Here is a 13,062-nt window from a genome sequence, read left to right as displayed (position 1 = left end):
ACAGATAACAGAGCAACCGTCTGAATGTGTCTGAATGTCGTTGATAAGAGCATCATACCAATACAGTGGCCTTTCTCTGAGCTGTAGTTTCCCCCCTGTTCCTCTCCTCAGGAGTCTGACTGCAGGTGGATGTGAGGACACCGAGCACACAGGATTAGTCCTCAGCCACTTTGATCAGGATTACTGCATTCATTTAAACCCACTGACATGTTTTTAACACGTCTGCCACAGCTGAATCTGTAGATTATTAGTCACTGATGCTGTGTTATTATATTAAGCAATGATCCCTGAGCTCACCATTTGTTTATTCGTCTGCACTGATGCATTTTCAACTTGCATATCAACCGATATGAGTGTTTCCTTGTTTTTCTGTGGAAGCCTCACAGGGTGAATATCCTCATTCTGATGAAACAGAAAGTGGAAAATACATATTTTCTTAAGAAATAGTTTCCCTCACAACAGGGGATTTCAGCCTCACCAGGTGCGTGTAACAGAAAATGGGCATATGCAGCTAATCTGTACTTCATATTCTGTGCCAGTCAGTGTTTTATACTCAGGTAGTCACCTACAGCCACAGCACCTATAAATCTGTGTTTTTTACAAGTGCTGATGTTTATGTAACAGAGTGGTTTAAGTTGCTTAATTTTACCTTAACCAACCTCTGACATCATAACAATAGCAAGTTGCGAAATGCTGTTCATGCTTGAAATGTATTTTTTTTTTATCTTATAAGCTGAATGGGGAAAATAAAGAAAGCTAATTATCATAACTGCTAATGCAAAATAGAGACTCTAATTTTGTCCTTTGAAAATGTGCTGACGTCCTGCTGCTCTGCTCTCGCGCAGCTTCAGGGAGATGACATCAGTCGAATCAATGATGCGGCTTGACTCACTGAATCCATCACTTCTCTCATATATCAAAGACATGAACGTGTACGCCACATGGAGGATATTCAGTTTCATGCCACCATCAGCTCCGTCTGTGAGGAGGGAGGGTGAGTTTCGTGTGGCCCTGTCATCGCCATCCTAACTGAAATCAGAGACTTACACATCCCACTGGCAGAACGTTTTGACAGAAATCCCACATTTTAGGGCGTGTGGCTCTTTTCAAATCCACCGGGGGAGGTCATTCGGAGCGCAGACATAACGGCACTTGAGAAGTGACAGGGTGTCTGTAAAGGTGAGGACAGATCCAGACCTCAGCTGATGAAAACTGTCATAAGACACAGTTATTTAGTGATTTGTAGAGAGGAATACGAGACTAGGAGGAGACCCCGAACAACCAATCTTAATGTCATTCCTTGCTACGTGCACTCTGAGGAGGGATGTGGAGAATGAGAGGCTGTTATAAACCAGAGAAGTGTGTAATCCGAAGATTGCTCTAATTGTCCAGTACCTCCTCCAGGAGGGACGTCTGAGGACTCAACATCTATATGACTTTACATCAGTGACTATATAGAAACTTTGCAGCATGTTGTTAGCTGTGGAAACACAATGATGACATTTCTGCTTTCTGCCGGGTTCATGAGTTAGTAATTATATAACCATACCATAATAAAAGAAATCCATGTGATAATGCAGCTGTTATATCCAAACTAACATAACTATTAAGAGTTTTTGGGTTTTAAACTCACAGTATTTGTGTGTCAAGCTATTTATCATAGGATCATATTTGTTTTTATAAAGGATCCTATATGAGAAAGATAACTCCGATCTAAATGAAGTTAGATTTATTTATTGAGGAGATTATTTTAAATCACCAGAAATCAAACAATCAGTGGCCCCCTGCCTCAAAGCAGACATAGAACTGCTTTGTGCGTGGTCTCCAATAATGTTTATGACATCAAAATGAAATGGACCTCACCTGTAAAAATATTTTTTTTAAAGTTGAAAATCAGTTTTTTGTAATTCCCAAGACTTTCAAGAACAATTCCCAAAAAGAAAAAGAATGTTGGGTGGGTCAAAATTTCCATCAAATTAAGTCTTTATGGTCACACAACTATTTTCACTTTCATATTATATCCCTGCAGCACACATAACATATATATATATATATATATATATATATATATATATATATATATAATTGATTGTGCATTACAGGGTTTGGTTTAGTTTAGTTTACTATTCAGTGTTCACTTACATACACATTACATAAATAAATAAAGGAGCAGGAAGTAGAAAAATATTTTACTGCCTGCCCCTTTATAGATAACGTAACATATATACAGTCATCCTTTTTTACTTCCTTTCGTTCAGAAATAACATTCTAAATCAACAAAAGCTTATTCAATAGCTATTATCACAATATAAATAAAGATGTTCATAGTGTTTAATTATGTTCTTTTTTACACTGGTTACACCTGTAAAATGAATTCATCTGAATGAAATTTGAGCATTCTACATGCACAAATACACATCTGCCTTAATGTAGTGCACAGATATAGATTTTTAAACTTCCACTTCCTCTTATGATCCTTTTCATTTGATATAAATGTAAACTACTGTGTGGTTCAGTCCATTTCAGGCAGTTAAACACAATCGGTCATTTTTTAATGTAAAAAAAATCTTCAAGTTTCACAAATGGGACTTGATGAACTACTTGTTCGTATTTCCTCTGTTACTGGTCTTGTTTTATTACTGCTGTGTTCTGTAATAGATACAATAATACACAAGGAGAACAAAAATAGGGGAAATGACTCAGACCAGAGGTTAATCTGCCATTTAAGAGTAATACAACCTTTATGACATTAACTCATTTACCAAAGTGGTCAAATCATCACTCTTGTTTTTAGTTTCTTTTTTTTTTCAAGAACTTTCACGCAGAGGAGAAGGTTTTATAGTCAGGCCGTTTTTGGAGACGAGTACCTCCTCTTGCTCCTCCTCCTGGGGGGGCGGGGTCAGCAGGCCTGGGGGGGTATTTATGGTGTGGTGTCTCACGGTGAGCAGGACAACCTGAACATCTCTCTGCAGAGCACACACACGTGCACACACCGCGGTAGTTTAAAGTTACTCTCAGAATGGTAAACATGAAGGTGAGTTTCTCTGTTGTTACTTTTCTAACACGCAGCACTAATGTGTGTTCCTGCTTCAGGCTGTTTAACGGTAATTGCTGCAGTTTATCATCTGTCAACCGTGTTCACTTAAGTTTAATTCACCATATCCTCACTTATTGAGGGTTTTTTTTTTGTAATAATACTTTTAATGATAAATTTATGCAGTAAGGAGAAAAATTACAAGTCAAACTTTCCAACCAGAAATAAGTGATTAGGTTTAGATTAACTTTTTCTCTCAAGATAACTTTTTCCCACGTATCCATTGTTATCTAACGTTATTTCGTTCTTCTTCCAGTTCGACCTTTCATTCGACATGTTTGAGAACAGCACTGACAACATCTCGGAGGAGTCCGGAGACTTTGACATGGACCTCCAGGAGCCATGTGGCAGCGCGTTGAGCAGCAACTTCAACAAGATCTTCCTGCCCACCGTTTATGGAATAATCTTCATCCTGGGCGTCATTGGTAATGGATTAGTCGTCGTTGTGATGGGCTACCAGAAAAAGGTCAAAACCATGACAGACAAGTACCGGCTCCATCTCTCCGTGGCTGACCTCCTCTTCGTGCTCACGCTGCCCTTCTGGGCCGTCGACGCAGCCAAGACCTGGTATTTTGGAAGTTTCCTGTGTGTTTCTGTGCACATGATCTACACTGTCAACCTGTACAGCAGCGTGCTGATCCTGGCGTTCATCAGCTTCGACAGATACTTGGCAGTGGTGCGGGCTACTAACAGCCAACCCACGAGGAAGCTGCTGGCAAGCAAAGTGATCTACGTGGGAGTGTGGCTTCCTGCGGCCATCCTGACTGTACCCGACATGTTGTTTGCAAGGCTGCAGGACACGGGGTCTTCAAACTACCTCTTCACAGATGAGAGCATGGAGACTGGAGACTCCAGGACTATCTGCCAGCGCATCTACCCACAGGAGAGCAGCCATATATGGACAGCTGTGTTCCGCTTCCAGCACATCCTGGTGGGCTTCATACTGCCCGGGTTGGTCATCCTCATCTGCTATTGCATTATCATCGTCAGGCTATCTCAAGGCGCCAAGGCCCAGAAGCAGAAGAAGAAGGCACTCAAGACCACGGTCATCCTCATCCTGTGTTTCTTCTCCTGCTGGCTGCCGTACTGCATTGGTATCTTCTTGGACACGCTCATGATGCTGAATGTGATCGTTCCCTCCTGTGAGCTGCAACAAGCTGTGGAGAAGTGGATTTCTATCACAGAGGCACTTGCCTATTTCCACTGCTGCCTGAACCCCATCCTCTACGCCTTCCTGGGAGTAAAGTTTAAGAAAACAGCCAAGAGTGCTCTGACCGTCAGCAGCAGATCAAGTCAGAAAAGGACTCTTATGACTAAAAAGCGAGGGCAGATTTCATCCGTGTCGACCGAGTCTGAGTCTTCAAGTGTTTTGTCAAGTTAACAAACCGTCAGGGTTGGAGTATGTGACTCAATTCTCTCAGGAGAGAAAACAATTAAGCTTTAATTTCAAAGATTTTACTACATTTTGTACAGATGTAAAAATAGATTTTTTATACAGTTTGATTGGTTTGCTTTGTGTACTGCCTTTTTTTGTCTTGTGAGGGTTTTTATTGTAATTTAAGGTTTATGCTCCTTAGAGCAGATTGTATCTTCAGACGGTGCCTCAGTTCAACTCATTCAGCTTAAAATCATGGTCCATTTTCCCAGTTTCCATCTTTACAACCAGTGTCACTGTACCAGGCATACGATGCCCATTTCTTCTTCTTCTTCAGGGATTGGTAGCTGCTTTTGAAAACCTGTACATAGTTTGTAGCATTTGTGTGTTCGCACTTAAGTTGTGTGATTATCTGAAAGCTATTATTTATTGCTGTCACTCACACTGGAAGTATTGTAAAATAAAGAAATTGCATGCTCTGTTTTTTTTACCTTGTTTTTTTATGTAAAGAATAAAAAACGATTTCAGTGCTTCTCATAATGACAGTGTGGTGTGTGTTTTTACTAAAAAACCCTCAGGGGTTGGGTATGGGGGATGAGGTGTGTGTGTGTGTTTGGGGTGGGGGGTGGGGGCGAGTGGCTCTTAACACAAATGTCTCCACCTGATCTGGCTATAAAGCAGAGGGAGGACTGAGCAGACAGGCCCTGTAATTGCAAGAACATCTGTGCACTTTTACATCTTAAGCAGCTATTGCACAAAAGCTGAACTCCTTAGTTATAATTAGCACCCACAGGCCTGCTTAACAATGAAAATAGCATGTTAAGTTCTCCTTTGACTTCTCTCCTTTTTCTTTTCAGTTTGCAAAAAATAGAGCCTCCATTATTTACGACAAATAAGTTTTATGCTCATTCACTTTCAACAGTGAATGAGTGGGTCAACAGTTCAGCTCAGCTATTCCCCAACTCAAAAAGCAGAAAAAGTCATATTAAGATTCACAGATGATATGTTTAGAGAATGCAAATAGTCAAAGTCGAGGATTCATGCAATATATCATTGGTAGTAAATCTGTTGGAATGATATGGTGAAAACATAAGACATCAAAATGATTAGTTTGAACACACTCGTGTCAGTGTCTCCGTGGATTCCGCTTACATGATAGTAATTTAAGTTCAAGTTGGAGACCTAAAGGAAGCTGGAAACAATAGACGTCAGGGAGAATGAAGTCGTCGAACGACCGCAGTGCAGCGCAGCGTTGGCCTCCATTCAAGACTCCAGTGGAGATTTCCATTTCTTTACATTCTAAAAGGGGCTGTGAAGTGCCCCCATCAAGGCACAAGGTTAATGGTTGTGTTTGGTTGCCCCGGCCCTCTCACAGTGAGACAAGCTGATAAACAAGAGGAGCTGTTTTCAGTTGGAAATGTTCCAGATGATTCAGGATTAGCATATGATCTGTGCTGCCTCAGCATGGAGACATGTGCAGGGGAGATTTCTGTGATTAACACATCACTGAGCTCAAATGAATCCTTTCAACAGGATGCCTTGTTGGTGGAATGGGACCATATCAACCACCATGTACAAATATTTACGATTGTGCATTGGAACTGGTTAAAATCTAAGGGAACACACAACGAAATAAGCGACAAGATTTGATGAGACTTTTATAATCCTGAAATGAATTCTTGCACCGCCTTGCTCCAAGATTACAGCAAGAACAAAATAATGCAGTGACTAAAACAGTATTGGTTCTAAAATATAAGTGAAAACAAGAATACAAGTATAAAGTGTATTGTAGGTGAAATAAAAATACAAAGTGAAAATCAAAAATGTCTACAGAGTAGGACCAGTGCCTAATGATAACAAAATATGAACGTTAAGTAAGACAGTAAACTAATACTAAACAAAATTGGAAGTAAGTAGTAAAGATAATGTAAGTAGTGATGATAATGGGAGTAAGTCATTTGCAACATTGCACATGATATGAAACATAATATAATAAAACAAATTGTACATTCAGAGCTCAGATGTGTGTTTTTTCCATGTCATTTGTTTCATTAATCTGATTATATGCTTGAACCTTTTCTAAACACTAACCTACAACATCTTTATAAAATATACATATGGGTGACACTCTTCACATAATTGTCCAGGACCCATAAAAGTGCACTCCTATAAACACCCTAGGGAATTCAAGTGGGTCCTTTGTCATTCATAATTAAAGCTTTTGTTCTCTTAAGTGTGATGAGGAAGAAAAAACATACTGCTCAACAGCACACATCTCTAGCACTAGCTGCTACAGTGTTAATTGTAGATGCACTAAGCCTGTCTGAGAAGATGATCCTGAAGCCATCATCTCTTGTGAAACACAACAACACAATTTCCCTGTGAAATACTGCAAAAGAACGGATTTGTGACAGGTAATATGTCAGTTTAAACAAACTCACGTGGATGCAGTACATACTGTAGTAGTGAGGGATTTCTTGTTTGCTTTGCTGGGTCAAAGGCCAAAGCTGTTGAAGTAGACAGGAAATAGTTCCCACTGGTGATTCATTACCAGTGTACTGGAGACCATTGTCCAGCTCATTTTGGTTTTTTTGCAAAGATGTGTTTAGATTATGAGTGACGGTATTAGTACCCATAAGTGCAGAGACTATTTTAAAGAGGCTTTTTGCAAATTGAGGATGAAAGGAATACAAATACATTGGGGTCTTTTTGGGCACTGACCCGCTGCACTAATGGCTGCATTGTTTTGGCTGGAGAAGTGAGCAGCAGGAAGGCTGTTTCCTGCGTCAGGAGCTCCTGCGGCCAACAGCCTGAGAAAAGCTTTGATGACACCCCCACTGTATTCGATCCAGTGCTTGCTGTGCATGGCCGTTCCTGCAAAAGGTCACTGGATACCTGGATGTCCTGGCTGCACCCGGTCACAGGTGTGAAAGTAATTTCATGGAGATCTGGTCACATTTAGTGCTCATGTGGATGTGTGAACAATGTGTTAAACAGGCCACACATGGTGGTCACATGTTGTTTGCTGTTTATCAGCTCTGCCAAGGAGGTTATGTTTTCATCTGTGTTTTCAGTTTGTTTAGCAGGATTACACAAACACTACTAGATGGATTACGATGGAACTTTGTGGACGGATGCGGTACTGGTCAGGGAAGAACCTATTACATTTTGGTGCAAATCTGGATCAGGGAGTGTGCGCTTTACTGAGTGACATTCTAGCTTACGTCATGTATTTCGAAATGTGTTTTTCTTTATAATGTATTCATGCCTTGATATTGTCACATGTACAACTAAGTTAAGTCTCTTTTTTTTGTAAATAGTGACATGGAAATACACACCAAACAACTCGCTACACACTGCCAATGGGTGCAGGCAAATCAATTCCAATCATTGTCTATTATTACCATATATTATAAATAGTTTTACATTTATTTATCTAGGTCACATAGAGTCTGAATATATAGTTTGGAAACATATCTGCATTGTTTCGAAAATTCACTTGTCAAAGTAGCTTAAGAAAAACTTACTATGTTTAATGCAGGTCAGTGTACTAAGTCAATGACTATAACATGTTTACACTGTACTACATGTACAACAACATTACATCACATTATTTTGTTTACCGCTTGAACCATCATGGATGTGTTATAAGATATTATATTGTATAATTTATCGTTATGTGCATTAAAATGTATATGTTATTAAAATACATCCGTGGTAAAAGCCGGACGAACTACTTTAGTCGGAACCAAAGTTTAGTCATACGTTCCTAGCCGGAACCTAAGGTGTCAGGTACTAGGTGCTCCTTCTAAACCGGTCCTTCCTTCCTTCGGCCGTCCATGCTGTGAACAGCTGATCGAGTCTCTGTCTCTCTCTGTGTGTCAGACAGTCCTGAAGTATTTTCTCGTCCCTCTTTGAGACCGTAGCTCGACATGACTAAAGAGGAAGTCCAGGGGTAAGAAGGACGTGTCACAACTCACGTCTCACACAATGCTTTGAGAAAACCACTGTTAGCACTATTAGCAGCTAGCTAGCATTGCATTGACATGCAGCAGATTGCATCATCTGACAGCTTCAGTATAGAAACCAGTTTGTTTACCCGCATGAGCCCAAATGTCTCAAATACATTCAGAATGAAGATAAACACAAGAAGAGCCCGAGCAATGTTGTTCAACCTGCGTCACATTTATCTGCAGTCTCAACGTGAAAAACACTTCGAAAAAGTTTGCAAGTTTATGTTTGCGTGAGTCAGATGCCACAGAAATGCGTGATTGGATATTTAAAACGTCTATTGAGTTTCCTGGTGAATTCAGCATATGCAATATGGTTGATATGAACAAAGTGTCAACGTTTATAATGAGGTGTTGGCAGATACTTCAAAGCTGGAGTGTGGATGAAATGGTTTCTGAATACATGCAGCATTGAAATATGTTTCCAATTACAATCACATAACATTACAATCACAACATATTCTTCCACACCTTAGCTTATTTACTTTAATCAACCATTTAATGTTTAGGTTGTAATTGGTGTGAGCAGATCCCAACTTGTCATTTCATGCTTGTCCACATTCCGCTGTTGGGCTCCTGCAGTTTCCCTTCAGGTCATGGACCACTTTGCTTTTTGGTAAAAGTTGAAGTCAAGACAAAGGAAGGGTGTTTGGGCTTTAAAGTAAATGACTTTGATTCATTGTTCAGATTGCACTGAATGAGAAAGAGGGAAACAATATGGTTTAACACAGTACACAGCTCTAAGTAAATGTCAATGTACTTAGAATCTTCATATATGTTTTGAGAATACCTGATGTGTAAAGACTGCGTGACATCGTGACGAAGGCGTAGGAAGAAGCAACATGCTTGTCTCTACCTTCCCCTATTCTACTATATATCAAACAAATAATACAAATAAAACAAGCTTCACACCAGAGTGAAAGAACACTCAAAACACTTTATGGACAACAAAACATTTTACATATCTGCAGTAGAGCATTAAAACCACTAATGTCCTCACCATGCGTGTGCTCTGTTTGAGCAATGTATATCGCTTTTGATGCAACTGCAATTTATTAAAAGGCATTTTTAATATTTGTGCTGCCACATTTACTTTCAGTTTTCTTGGGACATATTGAACTTTGGATAAATGTCCCTGCGAGGTCTGATAACATTTAGTTTTCAGCTCTTCCTATCAGTTTAATCTCCTGTGTGCTGTGTCAAGGGCTGTAATACACCTGTTGGGCATGTGTCATCATGACATTTGGTACAGAGCTAACTGACTGGTGACAGTTGCTGCCTGGAACAGAATGATTATGTTTAACCGTACAACATAAAATAACGTCTTGGACAGCGTTGTGTTAAATCACCTGTGCACATTAGTTCAAAGCGAGGCACAAAGTTTGTTTGTGTATTGATATGACAGCAGACTGAAAGTGTTTTTCTCTAACAGCTGCTCCTCACACTCAAACTCTCTTGCCAAAGGGGAACAAAGTTTATAGAATCAGTTTAACAGAATCAACTGGCTGTTGGATCATAAATAACTCAAATAACTAGATTAAGTGTATTTTATTGATCTACTTCATTTCTCTGTTTCTATGATTCAGCCTCATAGCAGTAAAACATGATAGCAGTTAGTTCATTTGTTTGCTCCATTGTTGTAGAATCTTACCGCACACCTTTTCTCCTCAGAATTGAAATATCTCATTTTAATTTTTAATATCTTTTTTAGTAATAAAAGCAAAACACTATGGCTGTTGGGACAGTGGTGTAGGGAAGTGTAAAACCTGTTTTTGGTCTGTTGTGACTTGAGTTTCTTGTTTAGACTTTATTGCTATTCATAGTTAGCCTTTGGTGCTTGTTATTTCCTGCAACTAAATAGGAGCAGCTCCCATATTGCTCTTTGGCTTCCTTCAGGTCGACACACCTGGTCTTTGGGAAAACCAAGCAGCCCTCATTCATTCTTTCCCCTGCAATCGCAGCACATGTTTGTAGGAGTGAGGGCAAGTGTGATTTTTAAGGTGTGCAATATAAGTTTCGACAGTTTATTTTATCAAGTCTGTGACTCATTGGTTTATTGCTGCTTTATCTTTTTACAGCCTTTTAGTCTTTGACCTAAAGTAAAGGCTGATCCCTTCCCCAGGAAGTGACTAATTATGCTGTAATGTTACAGATGGAGGCCGGAATCACTTGCTTTTGTAATTTATTTTCAGTTTCAAAGGCAATATTTGTAATTTATTAAACATTTACTAAAGACCTCTTAAATAATATCGAAGTCAAATACGAAATGTGAACTTGCAAGTTGCTGTTATATCTGCTTTATTTTTAATCCACTGTAGGGTTTGCAGTAATTTTAATTCACATGCAAGCCAGCCACTGAAATCTCCTGAAATTATCCTGAAGCTGCTTTCGGACATGGACTGAACTCTGCGCTGATGCTTCTAACGTGCAACAGATGCAATAAACAAAAAGAAAACAAATGTGTCCTGGTGAAAAAGAAGTGTCATACACGTAGAGTTCACCGACAAAGATTGAAATTGAGTGCATGTCTGAAAAAGGCATTACACGGCTGCCCTCTACATTGTATTGTGAACTAATTGTTACCTCTTGATAAGAGCACTGTGTGTGTGACTTAGTCTACTGTCCTGTTCCTGCGACAGAACAAACTTTACTCTCTAGGCAAATGTCACTTACTTATCAGGTCTGACATTGTGTTGTGCTGTGCAGTGTGGGATTTTAACAAATAAAGACACCTTTACTTTCAGATAAGACTAAATGTTATCATAATCACATAATCTGTGTTCTTTGGAAAAGTGGATTAAAAAGTGTAGGTGAGACCACTGTCTTCTTAAAGCATTACCGTTTATTTAGCCAGTCTCACACTCTGTGCTTTTAGCTGCTCTCCAAACTCCCATCCCTCCATTCACAAAGGCTACAGCTGTTTTGTCGTGTGAGAAAAAAACAATGGGTTAAAGGTAGCGCAGACTTAAAAGCTGAAGGTGGCCGTGGCTCAGAATGAATTTTCCCAGGCGGTCAACAACTTCCTCGTGGGGCACAGAAAGAAATAGGAGGTGGAAGTGGACTTAAATGTTTATGTTGTGTCTCTTCCTGTTTCAGGGCGACGGAGGAGGAGCAGCAGGCCCAGTCAAAGAAAGCCCAGAAGAAACAGCAGAAGGAAGCAGAGAAAGCTGCAAAGAAGGCTGAGAAACAGGCCAAGCTGGTCAGTGTTGTGTTTTTGTTTCCACTTTTTTTTTTTGGGTTTGTTTCTTAACATCCGTTGCCCCCCTCTTACAGCTGGTAAGGCTGTGACATGCAGGCTTACTGGGTATTGCGGGTCAAGGAGGGTAGATTAGCCGGCAGGGGGGCAAGAGAATCCATTGTTTAAGTATTCCTGTCATTTTGGCTTTGTTTAGTTCTAACCAAACAAAGTGCTATTTTCTTCTACACTGAGCACACAACATGTTGGCTTCCTTGTTAATGAGCAGTTGCAACCATTGTACACAGTAAAGGTCAGACTTTCTAATATCTGAACGTGACAGCGAAACAAACATGGTAATTTCGCTGCGCCTCACATTTGCATAACGGTTGCGGGCTGTTAAAGTTAAAAATGTTTAAGGCACTTGTTCTGTGCTGATGTCAATTCCCAAAGTCTTCTCATGCTGATACAAGCGCTCTTTCTTTTCCCACATTTCAACTCTATGGCTGTTCTAGATGTGATCTGCGGGTAAAGTCTGTATCCAATTCTCCGGACTTTACCCGCATTTACACTTTCACACATGCACAACACAGCTCTTATCACCTCAGACTGTCTTGACATCTTCGTCTGTGTCTTTCTGTGTTGGCGCTTTTTCACCAGGATATATTTCTTTACTTTTTCATTTTTGCGTCCGTTGCGCCCAACTGGCTCGTGGTCATTCCAAACCTCATGTAACATTTCTCCATGCCTGAGAATAACCGTAATCATTCATATCTGTGTATAATTCCACGTGAGGCCTGAGACATTCAGACATTTCTTTATTTGGACTTGGGAATATTGTTGTTAAGTTGTCATAGAAATGACCTTAACTTAACTAATTCATATAACAAACAGGGATTGTGCTCTAGGGTTACTGATGTGCCTAGATACACTCTTGACAAACAGGCTGAGTTGCTGTAATGATCAGCTTCAGTGCTGCTCATAATGTCGTTCTGCAAGTTTGCTGTTAATAAGATATTACATTAGCCCTTGTTCTATGAGCTGCTCTCCTGAAACTTTATTTAAACTGTACATATTTCTTACATACATTCCTTTGTCAGTGTGTTGTGGCCAAATGACAGCCATACAAAAAGTGTAGAAAATATACTTGTGGAAAAACGTTCTCAAACTTTCCTGTCATTACACACATCTGGCCGTGTGTGTCAGTTTAGGAGAGCAGACTGATAAAGGCCTGAATGAATGAATGTGCGCTGCTATGAAGAAATACCAATTTAAGAAATGTATCAGTCATTATGCGCTGATAACTGTTGATATTTTGGTGATGGCTTCAAACCAATCAACGTATTACAATGACTTATAGCGGTCCGTTTCTGTCAGCTGAGTAGATGGTCCTTCATATGTGGAACAA

General features: G+C 39.8%; 2 protein-coding genes across 2 annotated transcripts in view; both read left to right on the top strand.

Moving 5' to 3' along the window:
• The first annotated feature begins 2,751 nt into the window (after positions 1–2,751).
• On the top strand, positions 2,752–5,009 carry cxcr4b (chemokine (C-X-C motif), receptor 4b). The gene is made up of 2 exons (XM_020089599.2): positions 2,752–3,034; positions 3,351–5,009. Exons 1-2 carry the CDS (start codon positions 3,020–3,022, stop codon positions 4,473–4,475), a joined length of 1,140 nt encoding a protein of 379 aa, XP_019945158.2. The 5' UTR covers positions 2,752–3,019; the 3' UTR covers positions 4,476–5,009.
• Positions 5,010–8,222: 3,213 nt separating this feature from the next.
• dars1 (aspartyl-tRNA synthetase 1) overlaps positions 8,223–13,062 on the top strand; it is a 30,254-nt gene continuing 25,414 nt past the window's right edge. The window contains exons 1-2 of the mRNA XM_020090215.2: positions 8,223–8,424; positions 11,576–11,678. Of these exons, the coding sequence (XP_019945774.1) occupies positions 8,402–8,424; positions 11,576–11,678 (126 nt within the window). The 5' untranslated portion in view covers positions 8,223–8,401. The remainder of the gene's footprint in view (positions 8,425–11,575; positions 11,679–13,062) is intronic.

The sequence above is a fragment of the Paralichthys olivaceus genome, chromosome 10, assembly GCF_024713975.1.
Source record: "Paralichthys olivaceus isolate ysfri-2021 chromosome 10, ASM2471397v2, whole genome shotgun sequence".
Classification (NCBI taxonomy): Eukaryota; Metazoa; Chordata; class Actinopteri; order Pleuronectiformes; family Paralichthyidae; genus Paralichthys; species Paralichthys olivaceus.
The sequence above is the reverse complement of the archived record's forward strand: the minus strand, read 5'-3'. Positions and strand labels throughout refer to the sequence as shown.